The sequence below is a fragment of the Clytia hemisphaerica genome, unplaced genomic scaffold (assembly GCF_902728285.1).
Source record: "Clytia hemisphaerica strain Z4C2 unplaced genomic scaffold, Clytia hemisphaerica genome assembly, whole genome shotgun sequence".
Lineage (NCBI taxonomy): Eukaryota > Metazoa > Cnidaria > Hydrozoa > Leptothecata > Clytiidae > Clytia > Clytia hemisphaerica.
The window spans coordinates 95,252-116,460 of record NW_027103918.1 but is presented as its reverse complement, the minus strand read 5'-3'; the positions used below and the strand labels follow the sequence as shown (position 1 = coordinate 116,460).

The 21,209-nt window shown below is 38.1% G+C and overlaps 2 protein-coding genes across 2 annotated transcripts in view; one reads left to right on the top strand and one right to left on the bottom strand.

The window, feature by feature from the left end:
* The window catches only part of LOC136809574 (presequence protease, mitochondrial-like), a 47,756-nt gene that overhangs the window by 5,026 nt on the left and 21,521 nt on the right, over window positions 1–21,209 (bottom strand). The window contains exons 25-28 of the mRNA XM_067066109.1: window positions 13,925–14,033; window positions 803–915; window positions 535–588; window positions 355–423 (exon numbers count right to left, since the gene is read on the bottom strand). Of these exons, the coding sequence (XP_066922210.1) occupies window positions 355–423; window positions 535–588; window positions 803–915; window positions 13,925–14,033 (345 nt within the window). The remainder of the gene's footprint in view (window positions 1–354; window positions 424–534; window positions 589–802; window positions 916–13,924; window positions 14,034–21,209) is intronic.
* LOC136809578 (ryncolin-1-like) lies at window positions 18,564–20,869 on the top strand. Its single transcript, XM_067066114.1, has 2 exons — window positions 18,564–19,452; window positions 20,633–20,869. The coding sequence occupies exons 1-2, from the start codon at window positions 18,654–18,656 to the stop codon at window positions 20,776–20,778; spliced, it is 945 nt and encodes a 314-aa protein (XP_066922215.1). The 5' UTR covers window positions 18,564–18,653; the 3' UTR covers window positions 20,779–20,869.

Below are 21,209 nucleotides of genomic sequence, written 5' to 3'. Positions count from 1 at the left end.
GTAGGCTCTGAAGAAAACTACCTACATTGGGAGAGGTAGTTTTCTAAACATTTTATTGCTTTGTAAGATTCCTTTAAACGATTTAATCTTAATAATAATGTCGTTAAGTAGTTTTTAAAAAGGTTTCCGACCCCTGCTGGGATTGAGGGCCTGACAAATAATGAAAACAGCACTAACATAAAATCACTCAGGAAATTTGTTCGCTTCCGATTCTTTCGGCGAACAAAATGAAGTTTCCAGACAACAGTCGTGTGCAAAAGAACAGTTTGTGCAATATGTTAACCGAAGAGTCACCAATAATACTAAAGAATAACCGTCAAATCGAATTGAAATGAAAACTTAGTGTTTATATACCTGTAAGAAAAGAAGGAGAAAATTCCGCCACCAATCTTCGCTCCGCTGCCGTATGCTCCACCTTTTTCTCTGAAAGAAAACAGCAGAAACAATGGATACAGTTCTTTGAATATTTCACTGAAATCATTTATAATGTGGACAAAAATTTCACGTAAACAATGCGCAGTAATTCCAATTTACCTGATTTCCCGGTGAAGATATTTGGATGACAAAACTTTAGCCAAGACTTGCAATCTAGAAAAAATAAAAGATATCACCAGGTGACAATGTCAAGGCCAAAAACTAAGCTAAGATAAAATAAACAATCTCTTTTATCCAGATAAATTTCAACTCAACTCAAAAGGCTTTGCGTTTAATTATTGTTTGATGATTTTGACTCTTAACAAGTTTAACAAATTTCAGTTTAGCTCGGTCCCAATATTCAACTCATCTAAAGAGTCTGACTTACTTGGCGGTATCAGGGTGCGTGTAAGGAACCGTCCTCACACAGCGTGACACATAATGTACAGGAAGGTCCATTTCGTACAAAAGTCGCCTTGTTTTCGGTAGAAAGTCATCATCCTGAAAATGATAGATGGTAAATAATCATGTACAAGAGGACCCATGCGGGGTAGTAGCGTTTGTAAGGCTTTTTAAATTTCAGACTTGTTGCTAAAAGGATAGTCTTACACACCTATTTTCAGGTGGTGCCTAATCTAGTCAAGGGGGGACTTAAATGCAGGGGGTCGGAAATCGTACCTTTAAATACCTCCAAGAAATAAAGTAATTTTAGACTAAACCAAGGCTATTGTGACAGTAGAGATATTTTGAGAAAACATCACTCATCCCAAAATAAACAATCTACATTATCCATTCAAGTCCAACGTGCTTACGCAGGAATAGACCATGAAAAGACCTTCTCTAGCTACCAGCATTCAGTCAATGGAAAATCATCATATACCATATTCACGTTGAATAGATTTACGCATGAAGATCATCGAGGAAAACGGACTGCAACCCCGTTAGCCCAAGCGTGACTAATATCTTACATACCACTGACACACTGAGATAATCGAGAACAAAACCAAGAGACTGAATCAATCTACGCACAACACTGAAAGATTTATGAGCTGGGATCGAGGAAGCAATCCCAACCACATGAATGGACGCGGACAACTAAACCAACGTGACTATTGATCCCAGGCTCTAAATCCAGTCCTCTAAATACTCATAGAACTAAAAACTATAAATACCGGAATCACAAAATCATTATGGGAGTCGGAAACATACTGGGGAGTCGGAGAGCATACTGGGAGTCGGAGAGCGTGCTGAGAGTTGGAAGCGTGCTGGAGAGTCGAAACATGCTGGAAAGCTAGAGAGTTACGAACCGTACTATTAGTAAAGAGACTTGTTACTGATTTAGATCTGGAACCTTCCATAACATCAATTGGAGATATCGTGTTATCGACTTTTTAGACAACTATATTAAGGAACAGTTATTTGGAGTTATTGAAATATTAAGACGGAAAATTTAATAGAACCAGTATATACGTTAGTGATCACTTTCATGTAAATATAAAATTCATTCGATCGAAGTTACTATCGTCCAGTTACTATCTTCTTAAATTGTACTCTTTCAGGGTACACTGCGCCTCGGGATTTAGTTAAACTGTCTGGTGAAATATCCAGGGAGTCCCACACTTAAATCTCCGTGTGCGACATTGGAGGTTCTACCTTAGAACTCAAGTTGGATTTCTCAAGAGTGCTACATTACATTCACAGTACAATACATTTACACCAAGCGTTGCTTTATTTTACCAGTGTGTAGTGGATTTATTTCGATTTTCATTTTACATTTCATTGAAGTTGTTGGACCATTTATTTTATCTCGTTGTACGTTTTGAATTATTGAAAACTGTTACATGGTTAACTTAAAGTGACTTTGCATTTTGAATTTTATTTTGATTTGCATGGTTGAATGTTTCTTCTTTACTTGTTGAATTATTGATTTTGGAACTTGCATTTACACCATCCAATGGTATCTATTTTTATCGCTTGTCAATTATTCAAAGCAAAAAGAAGAGAGTGGATCCAAAACTGTAAGTTAGAACTTTCTTACTTTCGTACCTGAATTATTCATGATGGCATCGAATTTTCAAATCCGGAGACCGAGGAGACGAAGATCCTTCCCAGAAGAAACCCCAGATCCGATTGACGCAGGAACCCCTTTGCGCCATCCTCAAATACGATCTAATCATCGAGACATACTTGATTCATCGACGAGCGACGACCATACATATGAGGAACTGAACACTTACAATAGTGAAGGAGGATATCGCAGTAATGCCAGCGGAAGAGGAAATCGGATGGATGACATCAGACAGAATCGAGTTGACAACAACAGAGGAGAAGCCAGATCAAAGGACGACAGGCACAACAGTACATTCACGGTAGGAAAGAAGGACCTACCTGTTTTCACAGGTGAGGACACTGACAACATCATGTCCTTCTTCGAACATTTTGAAAGGCTTGCTTTATGCAACGATTGGAGTGACGACAGAATCTTGAAGATCTTACCAATTACATTCGAGAGAAGTGCGGGTTTCTTCTACATGCAACTCCCTGCCGATACAAAGAAGTCCTATGAAAAGTTGAAAGCAGCAATGATTGCAAGATTCTCATCAATGCAAACGAGATGCTCCAGAAAAGCTCAACTGGCAGCTTTGAAACGATCTAGTTTTACTTCTCTCGGCGACTATATTTTCAAGCTAGAGACAATTGCCTTTCAATTTTCCGAACAAAAGTTGGAGGCCCTGCTCAGTGGTTTAGATGAACCCCTTCGCACAGATGTCATACTCAAAGAATTCAAAACCTTTGAGGAGGCGGTACCTTACGTTACGTTGAAAGACCCAATAACAACCTCAACGAAAGACTCGAATAAAATGATAAAAGAAATACATGCAAAATTATCAAGTGGACAAGCGTGTTCTGTTCAACCGAACCAGGCTTCGAATAGCAACCAAAATTTCGAAAAGGAATTAGAAAGAAAAATGTCAGAGATGTTGGAGGAAAAATTACAACTAACAGCTGCGCAACCCCAACAGTTGAATGCTTTTGGTCAAACAAATTTGGCGTCGACAACAGATTCTTCCCGAGAAATCAACAGATTACGGAATGAAGTTCGTTTACTTGAACAGGGTAACGGAAGGCCCCTAAGGGACAAAAGTATTGGATTCAATAGTCGATACATGCGCTCTGCCGATGGTCAACCAATATGTTACACTTGCCAACGTGTCGGCCATACCTCGAGAGTTTGTCGCGAAGCTCGAGGTCGTGGCAGGTACAACAACAATCGTCGAGGTAGCTACGGTGGTTACAGTAACAGATACGATGGAAATACGAATTATTATGGACATTACAACTACCAAGGCAACAACTATCCAGGAGATGGCAATCATGGAGGACAACAGAACAATATTGGTGGACGTGGAAGGGACCCACGAATTCCATTCAACGACGGTAGGCGTTTTGTGTCAAGACCACAAGGCCCTCCAGCTTCGGCAACAAATCAACAAGAAACTCAACAGAACCATTCCACGAAAAGAGATGGCAACAACAATGCATATACGACTAAAAGGAACACTTTCAACTGTATGATCCATCAATCGTCGAGTGAAAGCGATTTAAAGGCTAATTCCCAACCCAACTTTCCAGATCCCCCATATCCTTGGTATGAAATGGAACCTGAGGAGCCTGTCAAATATGAAGAGCTTGAACTTTGTAGTGACAGTGGCGACTCTGATGTTGAAATAGAATATACTCTACGCTCTCCCCCTCCCAGTTATTCCTCCCAATCCGACACCCCTTACCTTCGCTCTGGAGACAAAAAGAAAGAAGAAGATGATGTTCAAAGCAGAAACCTCGAACCAGACGGACTCAAAGTATCATTTGAAGACAATCAAGATAGAAAAGAGGCCAACTTTGACACAACATACGATGATGAAGAAGAATCTGACTTTGCAGCAAAGAGCAGTGAGACCAACGAAGTTGAAAACTTAATTGACATTAATGCATCTTTACAAGACGAAAATGAAGTTCAGTCCACATCGAAGAACATTCACGTCCAGACGGTCGAGGGAACATCAACAACAGACAGTAATGAAGCATTATTTGGCATCAAACTAATCCCCATTCAAAAGGAACAGTTTTATGAAAAGGACACAACAACAGTCGATGGAAATCACAAAACTCTAAAATGTCCTTGTACAAAAGATGACGAAAGTTAAAAGTCACTTCATCCAGGAAAGTCCTACCTCAGTCCGAATTTGGGGTAAAATATTTGGATTAGACTGTCAATTTCTGATAGACAGTGGAGCTGCCATAACAGCTATCAGTCGAGATTTTTGGGATGAAATCAAGAGCTTAACAACAATCTCACCCTCAACAACTAATCTTCCTAATGTCGTAACCGCCAACCAAGAAGAACTAGCAATACAAGGGTCCATATTTATACCCTTGGAAATCGAAAAGGAAAAGTATATGACCAATTTATACATCGTTGAAGGCTTGAGCCACAGCATAGTGGTGGGACATAACTTTCTTACTGAAAACAATGGAACGATCAATTACAAGGAACAAAGTTTAACTCTCGAAATTGATAAACCATCACTTCCGGTACCAAAAGAACACCTCGAGGCGATACCTTTACGTTCAATGTCTAAACGCAAGCCCACGACTGAACTATTTTCAAGAAAGAAGAAGAACATTTTACCACTTTGCGAGACGATTTGGCAATTCAAATATGATTTTTCATCCGGAGACGATTATCTCTTCGAACCATCAGAGGAACTGAAACAACAAACATCCTTGAACATAACTCCGGCAATTTTTCGGGGAAGCAGTGGAAGAGTTACCTTGAAAGTTACAAGTTTCAATGAGAATCCCGTAAAAATTCCTGCCGGTTCTCTTCTGGGCACCCTAACAAAGATAACAACAATTGCACCAATCCAAGAGACAAGTCAAACTGATAGAAGAGTAACTGGCCCAGAAGACAACTTACAAAGAAGATTTGTGAAGGGATTCAGTAACTTGGCATCACCTTTATACAACCTGACGAAATTAGGAGTAAAATTCAATTGGGATGACACCTGTCAACAGGTATTTGAGGAACTGAAACATACTCTCACGTCCGAACCTGTGGTTGCTCTACCAGATTTTACAAAGAGATTCTACCTACAAACCGATGCGTCTAATACTGGAATCGGCTGGACCTTAAGCCAAAGGTATGACAAGCTAGAAAAGGCCGTGATCTACGGAGGACGTCGTTTGGATGAAGCAGAACAAAGACTATCTGTTATCGAGCGAGAAGCTTTAGCAATCGTGACTGCCGTAAAGAAACTTCACCCATACCTTCATGGTAGGCAATTCACAATTCTCACAGACCATAAGCCACTGAACTACATCCTGAGCACAAAGGACAGCACTGGTAAATTATGTCGCTGGAGTCTATATCTACAAGCTTATGATTTTATCATCGAGTATAGACCGGGAAAAGCAAACGGGAACGCAGACGGTTTGTCAAGAATTCCATGGGATCAGCTACAAGCAGAAGCCCAAACTAAACCAAAAGTATCCAAAAAGAAAAAACAAACCATTGATTGGGAAAAGAGAAGACCAAACGAACCAATAGATATTCCGGAAAGAATGAACGAAGAAATAAACTCCTTTGATCATACAACCAGAGAGGCTGAAGACGGTCCTTCAAATATCAATGATGAGGAAACATTTCAAAGTCCATCAGAAGCAGCCAACAACCTCTTCTTCGCTGCTATTACGAAAAACACCTTCGACAAAGACGAAATTCAACGACACCAAATTGCAGATCCTGATTTGAAAGCAAAAATGGAATATCTGCAAAAAAAGACTCTACCTGAAGGCAAGCAAAAAGATACTGTTCTGAGAGACATTGACAACTATCTCATGGATGGAGGAGTTCTTTACCACATCTATAGCCCAAAGACCACTACACCCGAAGGTGTATGGAAACAATTGGTAATCCCAAAGAAGTTCCGCGCAACTATCATGAGGTACAATCACGATGAACCTAACGCAGCACACTTTGGCTTTGCAAAGACCGCCGACAAAACCAGAAGACGGTATTTTTGGCCAGGGATGTTGACTGATATCCAAACCTGGGTCAACACCTGCATTATATGCCAACAGGATAAAGGAACACCATCAAAGAAAGCACCACTACTACCTATAGCAACTGGAGAACCCTGGAGGGCACTTCACTGTGATGTAGTTGGACCTTTCCTAAGAACAGACGCTGGGAACAGATACGTAGTGGTTTTTATTGAACGACTCACCTCTGGGCCTGAGGCATTCGCGACTGCCTCGACCGAAGCACACGTCATTGCTGAATTGTTACTGCATCATATTTCGCTTTGGCGTTCCAAGATACTTTGTCACTGATCAAGGTACCATTTTTTTGTCTCATTTGATGGCAGAAGTTTGTGCGATGTTGAATATCAAACAGATTAGCACCACGCCATACCATCCTCAATCTAATGGCATTGTAGAAAGACTTAATGGAACCATTGTTAAAGGCATTTCCCACTTTGTTGCTTCAAGACAGAATGATTGGGACCAGTATCTTCCCTCAGTACTCTTCGCTTACCGTACAAGTATCAATGCATCCAGACAGGATTCGCCATACTACTTAATGTTTGGAAGAGAAGCTACGCTACCAAGTGACCTACAGTTCAATCCTGGACGAAAATTAACACCGTTAATTGAGGATCATCGTGAAAAGATAGTTGATCAAGTGCGTACTGCTCAGAAGCTAGCACAAGTGAACCTACGAAAAGCCCAACGACGAGACAAGTACTACTACGACAGAGGGGCCACTAACACTCAGTTCAAAGTCGGAGATAAGGTCTGGCTACACAATAAAAAAACGTTATAAGGGCCTGAGTCCAAAATTGATGGCAAAGTGGATTGGTCCGTATCGAGTCACGAAAAAGATATCCGAAGTAAATTATGAGCTGAATGACCCCCTCAATAAAAGAAAACCAACGACTGTGGTCCATGTCAACCGAATGAAGCCATTTAATGATCCAAACTTTCGTGCTAATAACGATGATTCCTCTGATGACTTGAGTGACGTATCTGAAGAGAATGAAGAATCAGAACACGAAGAGACAGACTCATCCACATCTGGAAATCAAAATCAAGAGCAGACTGGACCAAAAGAGATTAATGACACTGTTGTAGAAGATGAAACCCAACCTGATCCAGACCAAACTTTTGAAACTTCTCAAGAAATGGAAGCAGATGAACCGATCTACATGGTGGAGGAAATCTTGAAAATGAAGCTCAAGAGAAACAAAAGATACTTCTTAATAAAATGGCAAGGATATTCTCACGACGAAAACACCTGGGAACCTGAAGAGAACTTAAACGCGGAGTTGGTCAAGAGATTCCTAGACCCCAATCTATCGATTAACACCATCTCATACAGAAGAAGCCAGCCCACTTCGCTGAAATGGTCATTATTTCTGGTCCTTATGTTCATGCCAATAATATTTGGATCAAGACTGGGAAATCTCTACGATTGCACCACCACTACTCCACTAGGAATATACGAATTCCCAAAAATATCGACATGTACTCATTCTATGACAAAAAAATCAGAGCTTATAACGAAAGAAATGGAAGTCTTTAAGTATTCGCCGAACATCACTCACTTTAACATCCATTACTGCACGTTATACAAAACCACCACAATTTGCGATTGGAAACCAAGAGTTGCCTGGAGCAGAAAAGTTTCCTCCAAAAAGGAGACGTCTAATTCGGAGGAAATCTTTATCAGTCCATCTGATTGTATCCAAGCATTCAATACGAAAACATACAATGGAAACCCTCTTGAAAGAAAAAGTGGACATCGTTTTGTCAGTACACACCCTGATGGAAAAGTGGCTAAATGCAAGTATTGGAAGAAGACAACGTTAAAAATCAAGGAATTGACCCTTAGAACCTTCGATGCTCAAGTCGTTGGTAAAGAAAAATACATTGAACAACACTTAACCAACAGCAAATGCCCAAGCGAAATTCCAAAAGGACAATCATACGGCTCTTGTACCATGAAAGATGCACCAAAAAGTGCTCTAGTTTGGAATGACCCACATCATCCAGCAATCGATTGGCATTCACTAGGAAAACATGAAGTAAAGCAAATGGAGAGTCATGTTCTAATTCCTTCTCTCAAAGTTGGTGGAAGCATCCAAAATGAATATGGCGAAAGCAAAACTACTCTTTTGCTTGATAACGGTCTATTACTAAAGGACCCAGTGATGAAAGGAAACATGTTCGAAGCCCTTAAAGACATGGTGACTGCATATTCCAAACGAATGGTATCCGACACTCTTGGACCTATCCTACAAGCTCATATTGTGCGTACCCTTATTAACCAGAAATTGGACATTATTCAAGAATGGGAAAGACTTTGTTTCATACAACAGGAAGTGTCGAGAATTCAACGATGGATGATAGCAGTTTTTCCTACAACTGCAGCCCGATGGATTCACCAAGAAAGTGGAGTCACCGTCCACATAGTCGGAGAAGCCCTTCAAGTACATCGCTGTTTGAAAATTTCCAACTACCGTCTGATCACCAATCGAAGAGTAGGAAATTCATGTTACTTCGATATTCCAGTAAAAGCACCCTATCATAACCAAGTTAAATTTTTACGAATTATGGATCGACAAGTAGTAGAAAAATCTCACAAAATCAACTGCTCAGCCAGACCCCCTATTACGTATTTACAAAACAACGAAGGCTCATATGATGTGATAGACCAAGAAGGGGAAGTAACCAAGACAAAAACAAAGAAGCAATTCCATGGATCCAGTTTTGTGAAGTTGCAAAAGATTAGAGGATTCGATGAAAGAATGATTCAAAAACCACCTCAACACCTGGCACCATACTCCATGCTAAACATCTTCTCCGAAATTCATGATGCTATGGAAGAAGTAAAACAACTACAGATAGAACGTGGAAATGGCGACCTTCTCACTGGTATTGGAGTTGGACTTGGAGGAGCTTTAGAAGCCGCTGCAGGAGGAACAAGCCAAATCATTGGAGCTTTAGGAAGTGGAATACAAGGTGTCCTAACTGGAGTTGGTAACTTGGATGAAAAGATTGTTACTTCCCTTGGTTCAGCTGCAGGTAATATCATCACTTCTACTGGCGATGCAGTGGAATCTGCTGGGAAAGGAATAGGAAGTATCCTCAACATCTTTGGTGGAATCGGTGGAACTATTAAATGGGTCGTCCTTCTAGCTTTAATTGGAGCTTTTGTATACCTGAACCGAGGCTCCATAATAAAACTTTTCAAGAAAAATACCAAAATGGAATTCTCACCAGCCCAGCAACGGTTAGAAAAAGACGAAGAACATTCCCATAAAGAAATGCATAGGGAACGACGTCACCACCGTCATCATCAAAGACATCGCTTTAAAACACCTAATGATGGGAAAACATTCGAAACAGTAACAGAAGAACCTGCTACGAGGGGTCTCTTCACGTACGTTCATACTGGAAAGAAAAGAAGCCACGTCCATAAGACCAAACGACTACATGGACATGTACTGGCAATATATTGCCGATCAACTGACCAAGAAGAGCAAAAACATGGCATCAAGACAGAAGTCTATTTATCCATAGAAGGAGAAACAAAGACCTTTATTGCTCTGGTGGACACTAGTTCTAGTCATTCCTTATTGAACAAAAGAATTTGGGATAAGGCTGAAATCGCTCCATTCCTGACCCACAATGAAGGGACTGTATTAGCATCAGTTACTGGAGGTATCCTTGAGACTGCTGGAAGTGCAATCATACCAGCTAGCATAGCAGACCCACTGTCATTGAAAACCCAGGAATTTATGGTTGTCCCAAACATTGAAGAAGATGTAATCATTGGAATGAATATTTTGAGCTCGGAGAAGGCTATCATCAACTTTTCAGAACAAACCATAACCAGTGGGAGCAGGAGAAAGAGATTCTTTGCGAATAACAAACGAAAAGAAACACCCAGATTTTGGAGTATCCTAGCAGTTATAGCCGCTATTACTGCATTGACGGTTGCGACCCTGTACGTTCTCACTTTGATCAAGAATCCATCAGACGAAGAATATTTACCAAATGGAAATCTCACAAGTAAATTTGTCAAGATACCAACCATTTTGCATGTTCGAACTGGAAAAGTGTTATCAGAGCGAACAAAACATATTGTGGTTATCGAATTTCCGGTACCAAGGATTCTAAACCAATACATATCTAATTCCGAAAGAATGATCCTTGGTATCATGCATAATACATCAAAATCCAATGGTACAACCGAATACCAGAGATTGAATGCTAAATGTCGAATTCGAACCCTACATGAATAATGAAAGAAAGGAAAAACTTTGTATATATAACTATGTAGGTAAAAAGTTTTTTTGAGGAGTTTTGTTTTGTTTTACTACTGGAAGTTACTGTGAAAAAGGAATTATGAGTATTTAATTGTAACTAATGTGAAATTTGATATAAATGTTTGAATTTTTTAAAGAAGAGAAGAAAAATGAACTAAACTTCTTCTCTTCTGACATATTGTACGTAAAATTTGATATTTAGATTTGGCATTTTAGGAACTCGAGTTTTCGTTATTAGTAATTATTTTTTCGTAAGTTGTGGAGTAATTTAAGGATTTTTAATTGTTTTTTTTTTGAATTTTACTGAGAATTGGAAATAATTTTTAAAGAAGCTAAAATTTTGTGAAATTAAATTTAAAGTTGGAAACTGGTTAGTTAATTGGGTAAACAATAGCGAATTCGATGATAACACAATGATGCACGTGGCGTATTTTTACGAACTAATTCACGATAAACATCGTTTCGATGAACGTGGCGTTTTATTACGAACTAATTCACGATAAACTTCGTTTCGACGAACGTGGCGTATTTTTACGAACTAATTCACGATAAACATCATTTCGATGAACGTGGCGTTGTATTACGAACTAATTCACGATACGCATCAAATATGATAAATAATAGAGAAGGCCGAAAAATACATGAAGAATAATAGAGACTGTCAAAATTGGAAAGGGTACCCAAGCGAATTGTTAAGAATACGAAATGATGTTCATATACCAGACATTCATTTTGATGTGTATTGACGAGACACTGGTAAGCTAGCATATACTAGTGACTTTTATATACATATGGGAATGGATGTTGAAAAGGCGCACATGGTATGAGAATCGTTTTTATACTTGAAATAAATACTTTAGTGACGAGGACGTCACTTATCATTATATGGAGGTGTGACAGTAGAGATATTTTGAGAAAACATCACTCATCCCAAAATAAACAATCTACATTATCCATTCAAGTCCAACGTGCTTACGCAGGAATAGACCATGAAAAGACCTTCTCTAGCTACCAGCATTCAGTCAATGGAAAATCATCATATACCATATTCACGTTGAATAGATTTACGCATGAAGATCATCGAGGAAAACGGACTGCAACCCCGTTAGCCCAAGCGTGACTAATATCTTACATACCACTGACACACTGAGATAATCGAGAACAAAACCAAGAGACTGAATCAATCTACGCACAACACTGAAAGATTTATGAGCTGGGATCGAGGAAGCAATCCCAACCAAATGAATGGACGCGGACAACTAAACCAACGTGACTATTGATCCCAGGCTCTAAATCCAGTCCTCTAAATACTCATAGAACTAAAAACTATAAATACCGGAATCACAAAATCATTATGGGAGTCGGAAACATACTGGGGAGTCGGAGAGCATACTGGGAGTCGGAGAGCGTGCTGAGAGTTGGAAGCGTGCTGGAGAGTCGAAACATGCTGGAAAGCTAGAGAGTTACGAACCGTACTATTAGTAAAGAGACTTGTTACTGATTTAGATCTGGAACCTTCCATAACATCAATTGGAGATATCGTGTTATCGACTTTTTAGACAACTATATTAAGGAACTGTCGAACGTGCTAACCGCACTGGCTCAACTTCAGTATCTTTGAAATCATTCGTAGGCCCAATTGTAAACTTAATGGCTTAAGAAAAATTATAGCATTTTGGGTTTTAGCCTCGTTTTAAATGGCGAAAAACTCGTCCCCAGGCCCCAAAAATTAAAATTTTGAAAAAATGAAAAAAACACCCCTAGGGATTTGCCCAAGGATCAAGTGTGCAAAATTTCAGCCCAACCGGACCATTTTTGAAGTCTCCAGCTTGCCCCAAAGTTTTAGCCTCGTTTTGGCGAAAAACCCGTCCCCAGGCCCCAAAAATTAAAATTAAAAAAAAATGAAAAAAACACCCCCAGGGATTTGCCCAAGGATCAAGTGTGCAAAATTTCAGCCAAATCGGACCATTTTTGAAGTCTCCAGCCTGCCCCAAAGTTTTAGCCTCGTTTTAGCGAAAAACTCGCCCCCAGGCCCCAAAAATTTAAATTTTGAAAAAATGAAAAAAACACCCCCAGGGATTTGCCCAAGGATCAAGTGTGCAAAATTTCAGCCCGATCGGACCATTTTTGAAGTCTCCAGCCTGCCCCAAAGTTTTAGCCTCGTTTTGGCGAAAAACTCGTCCCCAGGCCCCAAAAATTAAAATTTTAAAAAAATGAAAAAAACACCCCAGGGATTTGCCCAAGGATCAAGTGTGCAAAATTTCAGCCAAATGGGACCATTTTTGAAGTCTCCAGCCTGCCCCAAAGTTTTAGCCTCGTTTTAGTGAAAAACTCGCCCCCAGGCCCCAAAAATTTAAATTTTGAAAAAATGAAAAAAACACCCCCAGGGATTTGCCCAAGGATCAAGTGTGCAAAATTTCAGCCCAATCGTACCATTTTTGAAGTTTCCAGCCTGCCCCAAAGTTTTGGTGACAGACACACACACACACAGACACACAGACATTCTCAGATTCTAGCTCAACTGAAGTTGAGAACAGTTATTTGGAGTTATTGAAATATTAAGACGGAAAATTTAATAGAACCAGTATATACGTTAGTGATCACTTTCATGTAAATATAAAATTCATTCGATCGAAGTTACTATCGTCCAGTTACTATCTTCTTAAATTGTACTCTTTCAGGGTACACTGCGCCTCGGGATTTAGTTAAACTGTCTGGTGAAATATCCAGGGAGCTCTACACCTAAATCTCCGTGTGCGACACTATTTAGAGCAACATAATGGCATAATGACGTAATGACGGCATTAGAGGATACCAAACGAATTCACTTTACTTTAAACTAGAATTGACAAACGAAGGATGGATAAGATCTATAAATTGTAAAGATGTAAGATTGTTTCATAGAGGTCAATAGACCTGAGAAATACACTTCTATAAATTAAAAATAATTATATTTAGACATCTTTTGACATCTTACTAACCGTTTGAGAGTGAGAAAAAGGAGCAAGTTACTCAAAAATGAATTTAAAAAAGAATATCCTGCGTGGTAAATTTTTGAAAGATTTAAGAGCACAATGAAAATCATAAGCATATGCAAAGGTATATTTTTTGTTTACCTCCACGCTCCTGTCATCATTAAATCCAACAATATTCATTGAATTTAACATTGCTTGCAAACTTGTGATGGAGGGTTGCATCAGTTCTTGAGTTGTATTGATGCTACATCTGTGATTAGAAAAAAATTGTCACTGTTTCATAATAGCCTGTACTAAACAGTTTGTAATACATTAAGGGAACTAAATTTTGTTTGATCTAATTTTGGCGAATTTGAAAAACTTCAACACACAATTAAGGGCTCTGACCATAGTCGGAAAATTGATTTTAGTATTTGAACATTAAAGTTACTTTTTAGGTTCTTTAATACTTTTAGCAAAGAATTGCCTTAATAAATTGCCTTTTAATCAAATCCCTTCAGAGTAATTAAGAGCCATTTTTTTTAAAAATCTTCAGAATAAAGAAAGTGTGATACCTCACCCTCTTAGATTTTGATGAAATTTTGACCAAATGATCCGTCACACAAGAAAATAAGACCCTGAAAATTTCACCTTGATATCTCAAGTAGTTTTGAAGATACAGCGTCTCAAAGATAGGCTACTAAGCGAAAATTGACCCCTAAAAATCATTGACTCTGGTGGGGAGCAGATTTTGAAAGCCAATGAATTTTTATTCAAGTACATTAGAAAGCTGATTTACAGTGGATTTCAAGAACTTTTTGTAGGGAATCAGAAAAAATCAAATTGAGTCTCCAAAATTTTCCCCAAAATCTCTAGCACCTCCTGTAGAGGGCTTCAAACTTTGTGTAATCTGGGTTTGGAAGCACTTTAGCTGTCTGCTGATGGTCCTTGAGACTTTTTTGAAGCAAACTTTTGACCTGGAGTGGTTTACTGGTGGGTTTTGGCCACAAAAATAACATTTTCAGGATTTCTATTTTTGCGTAACCGTCAAAAATGGCCGAAAAAATTGCTATTTTGGCTGATCTGGAGCAAAATTCAAGATGGCGTATCTTTTTTAACCTTCTACAAATTTTTTTGAAACTTTCAGTAATGCTTCCTTAGTAGGTCTAGTTTATAACCTCAAAAAATCTCAGTGGGGCCTTGAAGTCTCTTAAAGATATGATCGATTGAAAATTTGCTTAACTTCGTTGTTTTTTCCCTCCTAAAATGCTAAATCAGGCCCACTTAAGGGCTCTAAAGGTAAATTCTTGTCAAAATATTGGTTGATCTTCTCTAGCCAACTAATCATTGGCATTAAGGGAACAACTGTAAAAAAATTCAGGTCATTTCCATTAACAGATGACATTTTATGACTGTTTCTTTATTTTTAAGTATAGAATAATGTAAAAAAATGAGACTGACATCTGGCCTTTCCTACCATTCCAGGGCCTATATTTTCAGGAAAAGCCTCAACCTTTCACAGTTTGGTGAATATTCATCTTAAATATAAGCAGGTTGCTTCAACTAAATGGGTTTAACAGTACTTAATTCCTATTCAAAAACTTTTTAGACTCATTCAGAAATCCTACTTTGACAATAATTTGCGCTTTACCGCAAAATTTCTAAGTCCAAGTGTCGTGATTAACTTTAGACTGTCCAATATTTCTTGTCCAGAAGATTTAAACATCATTGTTTGCAGTATCTCATAAAATATCACCCTAGTAATGTTGCTTAGTTATTTAAGAATCAACAAGTAAGGCTGTCAGTGTACACAAATATAGAGATATTGGACAGTCTAAAGTTAATCACGACACTTGGACTTAGAAATTTTGCGGTAAAGCGCAAATTATTGTCAAAGTAGGATTTCTGAATGAGTCTAAAAAGTTTTTGAATAGGAATTAAGTACTGTTAAACCCATTTAGTTGAAGTAACCTGCTTATATTTAGGAATAATATTCACCAAACTGTGAAAGGTTGAGGCTTTTCCTGAAAATTTAGGCCCTGGAATGGTAGGAAAGGCCAGATGTCAGTCTCATTTTTTTACATATTCTATACTTAAAAATAAAGAAACAGTCATAAAATGTCATCTGTTGATGGAAATGACCTGAATTTTTTTACAGTTGTTCCCTTAATGCCAATGATTAGTTGGCTAGAGAAGATCAACCAATTTTTTGACAAAAATTTACCTTTAGAGCCCTTAAGTGGGCCTGATTTAGCATTTTAGGAGGGAAAAAACAACGAAATTAAGCAAATTTTCAATCGATCATATCTTTAAGAGACTTCAAGGCCCCACTGAGATTTTTTGAGGTTATAAACTAGACCTACTAAGGAAGCATTACTGAAAGTTTCAAAAAAAATTGTAGAAGGTTAAAAAAGATACGCCATCTTGAATTTTGCTCCAGATCAGCCAAAATAGCAATTTTTTCGGCCATTTTTGACGGTTACGCAAAAATAGAAATCCTGAAAATGTTATTTTTGTGGCCAAAACCCACCAGTAAACCACTCCAGGTCAAAAGTTTGCTTCAAAAAAGTCTCAAGGACCACCAGCAGACAGCTAAAAGTGCTTCCAAACCCAGATTACACAAAGTTTGAAGCCCTCTACAGGAGGTGCTAGAGATTTTTGGGGAAAATTTTGGAGACTCAATTTGATTTTTTCTGATTCCCTACAAAAAGTTCTTGAAATCCACTGTAAATCAGCTTTCTAATGTACTTGAATAAAAATTCATTGGCTTTCAAAATCTGCTCCCACCAGAGTTCATGATTTTTAGGGGTCAATTTTCGCTTAGTAGCCTATCTTTGAGACGCTGTATCTTCAAAACTACTTGAGATATCAAGGTGAAATTTTCAGGGTCTTATTTTCTTGTGTGATGGGTCATTTGGTCAAAATTTCATCAAAATCCAAGAGGATGAGGTATCACACCCTGAAGACTCTTAAAAAAAATGGCTCTTAAGAATTTAATTGCAAAAATGACGTTATGAACTTTAAAAAGACGTTAATAATATGTTGCATCACCTTCTTTTATAAAAAGTGCTAAGTTTTATGGGTAATTAACCTTTTTGTTTCGAAGTTTTTTCAAACTGTCCGAAAAGAATTGAACTGTTTTAAATTTTTCGGAAAAATTTTCTAAATTAATGCATCAAAAGTTATGGTTGTTTTTCTATGAAAAATTAGGGTGGAAAATTGGTCAAAAAGCACTATTTTCAAGATTTTGAAGCAAATAAGCTTTTAGAAAATTTTTTCGAACAAATATTTTAGTTCGGTAAAAGATACACCATCTAGAAATTCAAAATGTTTTTTCTTCGCCGAAAATAAGCTCTTCAAAGTTGAAATACTCTTCTTCGCAAAAGTTTCATTTTCTTCTTCATCAAATTTTTTCATTGCGATTCTTAAATTTTCAGACTCGCAGATAATTGGCCTAACAGAATATGTATAACATGCCACAATTTTGTGTGCTACATCAAGTATAAATTTATATTTTGTAAGTGGCAAATATTAAAAATTCAGTATGGTCAGAGCCCTTAAGGATAGTTTCAGCCTGTACTGGTGGCTTGTCACGTGTCTGTTTCTCGTCAATCTTTTTTTTCCCTCTGCGGTAGATTAGTGTTCTTCTATTCTTAGCATGTAAACTCTTTCGGCTAAAGCTTTTTAAAAAAAGCTCACTTGATTGGTACTATCGAGACACAGAATTCTGTTAAAGGCCGACGCGCGGCTAAATTTTTCAAAATAACAAAAATCGCCAATTGGCGTTCGGAGCTGACAGGCTACGGAACGGTTGACCAGGAGAGATTTTTAGCCAGTGGGTATCAAAATACCAATTGAATGGAGGTATTATGTTTTTTTTTTAATTGTGGGGATTTCAAGAATCATAATTAGACAAGAGTTTAGCGTGTTGTTCAAATCAAGAAATTTTATGTTATATTTTTTACTGGGGACGATGGGTAGGGTTATGACCGGGTCCTTATGATGGGGGAAGTATTGGTACTGATAAACCGTATTACTTCGAATAAAAGCCCCTTTCTTTTAAACGCACTCTCAAGATAAACGCCTTCATTAAAGGAAGATCTTACAATAAACGCATCCTCAAATAAACACCCCTCTTCGAATAAATGCCTCCTCTCTTGAAGGGGGCAATTTAAACAAGTAGCTGGAAGGAAATCTTATATAATGTGATGATTGTATTCATTCAGTATTTAAACTAATTTTTCTATTCACTTTATTGAATCAACCTTGGTTAAAAATGTTTAATGAACGCCCCCTTAAATAAACACCCGTTCTGAAACGAATAATTCTTAGAATTTTGTCCCAAAATACTTTACATCAATTTACTGATGTTGATGATTTTTTTGTGAATAGATTTACGTCATCTGTCTGTAGGGACACCATTATAGTACGATCCCTTGAGAAAAGAATAAATGATGTTCCTCTAGCAACAAGTCTTGTGAGCTCCGCCAAATGGACTTTCAAAATGGACTTCCAATCAGATAAAATCGGGTGAAAATATAGAAAGCTATTGATATTTTTTTAAAGGGAAGGTGCCAGTAAAAATAATTAATTTACTTAAATTTCATTTACAATGTCAGAATCCAGCTGTTTTGAGTAGACTAGCGATTAAAAATGAATGATTTAACTCAATCAATTCGATTCATTTGCCCAAATTTCACATCCAGCTTATAAAAAATTAAACAAAGCAAGGAAATAAAACCACTTCAGCCTTATGTGCGAAAAATCGAAAGATATTCAAAAACTGCCATCCTGACGTTTAAAAAACTTCATATCTGAAAAAAAAATTGAAATTGAAATCAAATAAGACACGTCCTTCGTAGAATGCAGCCGAGAGATTTGGCGGTGAAAGATGACGATGAAAATGCTTACATTTTTGGTAATTTTAGCATTGTTATGTAAACACATGTGGGCGACAACCGAAGAAAGTCGTTTCGTTAAAGTCAAAGAGAAAGCCGCGTTGGAAGGTCTGGTACCGAACCATCAACATAATGTGTCCAGTACTACAGAATGTCTGCTGATTGGACAACAATGGGAATCGTACTTGATTCAAACAACAGACCAAAACAATGGAATCCTATGTTCGCTCTTTCTTCATTATACGGAAGATACTGTCTCCAAAATGAGGCCAGATAATAGAAGCGAGGTTTACCAGCTCGACACAAAGGTCGAGAAAGATTGTTTGGCTTGGCATCGCCATGGTTACGTGAAAAGTGGTATCTACCGCATCGGCATCGAAGGAAGCCCTGTGTTGCAGGTTTCTTGTGATATGGAGAACCATGGCGGTGGTTGGATCGTGTTCCAAAGGCGGTTTGACGGCTCCGTCGATTTCAATCAAGATTGGGAAACGTATAAGAGAGGTTTCGGGAATTTGGAAGGAGTTTTTTGGTTGGGGAATGATTTGATTCATTTGTTGAGCACCAGGTCACCTAAGACAGAGCTTCTATTGTATGGGAAAGGGTTCGATGGGATGGAAGTGTACGCTCAGTTTTTAGGGTTTGCAGTGGGTGATGAGGGAACTGGGTACAAGTTGACATCAGGTGTAGCGATTGCAGGGAGAGCACATGCGGCATGGCTGTCTCACAATGGAATGCGGTTCTCTACTCGTGATGTTGATAACGATGCAAAGAGTTCTGGAAAATGTTCCGAAGGTGATTCTACTTATTTCCATTCTGGGTTTGTTTTGAAAATATTTTCCTGAGGTTTTGTGTTTATAGGTTAAGGGAACCCTAACTGGCGCTTCGATAATTTATCTTCAGAACTTTCTTTAAAATTGCCAAACATAGATAGACCAGGAAAAAGGGGACAAGCTGGAGTTTTTACAAGCTCTTATTTGATTTGGTTGGTCGTTAAGATGTAATAAAAGAATCTTATAACTTTTTCTAAAAACGCGTCATCTCTATCACTTTAAATGACCAATTAGTGAAGTATCTTGTAAAAACTCCAGCTCATCCCGGAAAAAGAAGCTTTTTCTCAAGTCCTTGGTAAAGATCCGACATTGAGTTATTGTGACCGAATGTTTCCATTGAGTTTAAGCCGTTGAGTTTAAGCTCCAAAGGGGCTAGAGATGAATCTTCATCCTTTATCAGGCAATAAAAATGGAGCTTGGGATTTGCATCGCAATTAGAATGACGGATCAAATCTAGCATTTTCTTTGTTTTCACGGGGTATTTTTCGAAATCTGGCGATATGTTCTACTTTCAATTCAGCGTTTGTTTGAAAAATACGCGGGTCACGAGTTTAGGATGGGAAATAAGTGGCTTCATTTCCCACCCAGGAGTCTCGAGTCTAGCACTTTGGGCTTAGAAGTTAGTGAAAACTCCACCTTTAGACTATGGTCGTTATGTTGGATTATAGTCTTCAACTATGGCTATAATATTTGACAAAAATGGAATTTCCCTAAAAAATTTCAAAAACAGCAAGTAGTTCTTAAGTGCCTTAACTTAGAGTTAGAAAGTAGAATTTTAACTCTGAGTTTTTACATGAGACTTAAGATATAGTATAGGATCCAAAAGCTTGCAAATAGTCCAACTAGGCGGGAGAATATAGCCTGGAAGCTATTATACCCCTCCCAAATTGAAATGTCTTATTAGCTAAAGAAGAAAGCCTGAAAATGTCATTCTCGCCCGAACTTTAAATTCAGCAAAACGCTAAAATACCAAGAAATGCCAACATATTCTGACTACAATTGTACTTTTATAATTCGAAGAAACTTCTTGGTCCTTTGAAGGTTGAATTAGAGAGAATCAGCTATTTATGACCTAAACTAATCAGCTATTGTCATTACCGAATACTTTCAAAATAACCATATCTCTATCTTTCATTACCCAGGTAACGGATGGTGGCTAAAAAATTGTTGGCAGATCAGTTTGAACGGAATATACGGACAACGTTGGTTGGCTTGGAAAGGAATCCATTGGTTGGGATTTAAAGGTTGGGGCGAAAGTTTACAACAAACCCAAATGATGATGAGATGAATATGAAATGTTTTCCTGACACTCATTTATTAGAGAATTTATGTTTTTGCACTTTTGAGGACGGTGTAGTGGCTAAAGCGATTTGGAATAACCCGCAGTTTCGACCCGCAAAAGAGAGGACGGTAAAAAGTTCTGATTTACCGTCGTCCTCAGTCGATCAGGATCTAGACAAATCAGAAGCTAACCGTCTCCAGCACAGAAAAACAGACACAGAAACTCGCTATTTCTTGGAAGTTTGATTAAAGAATCATTGAAGTCCATTTGCACACTGATTTTTGTTTGTACATCGTTGAAAAGATAATTCAGGAGTCCATTTTATTATTTATGTTAATTATGTCATTATAGAGATCCAGAATTTTTGAGAACATTAAATCCTATCAAAGAAACTTATCAAAGTTGTTTGATACTTCAGTAAAAAGTTACTTAGAAGC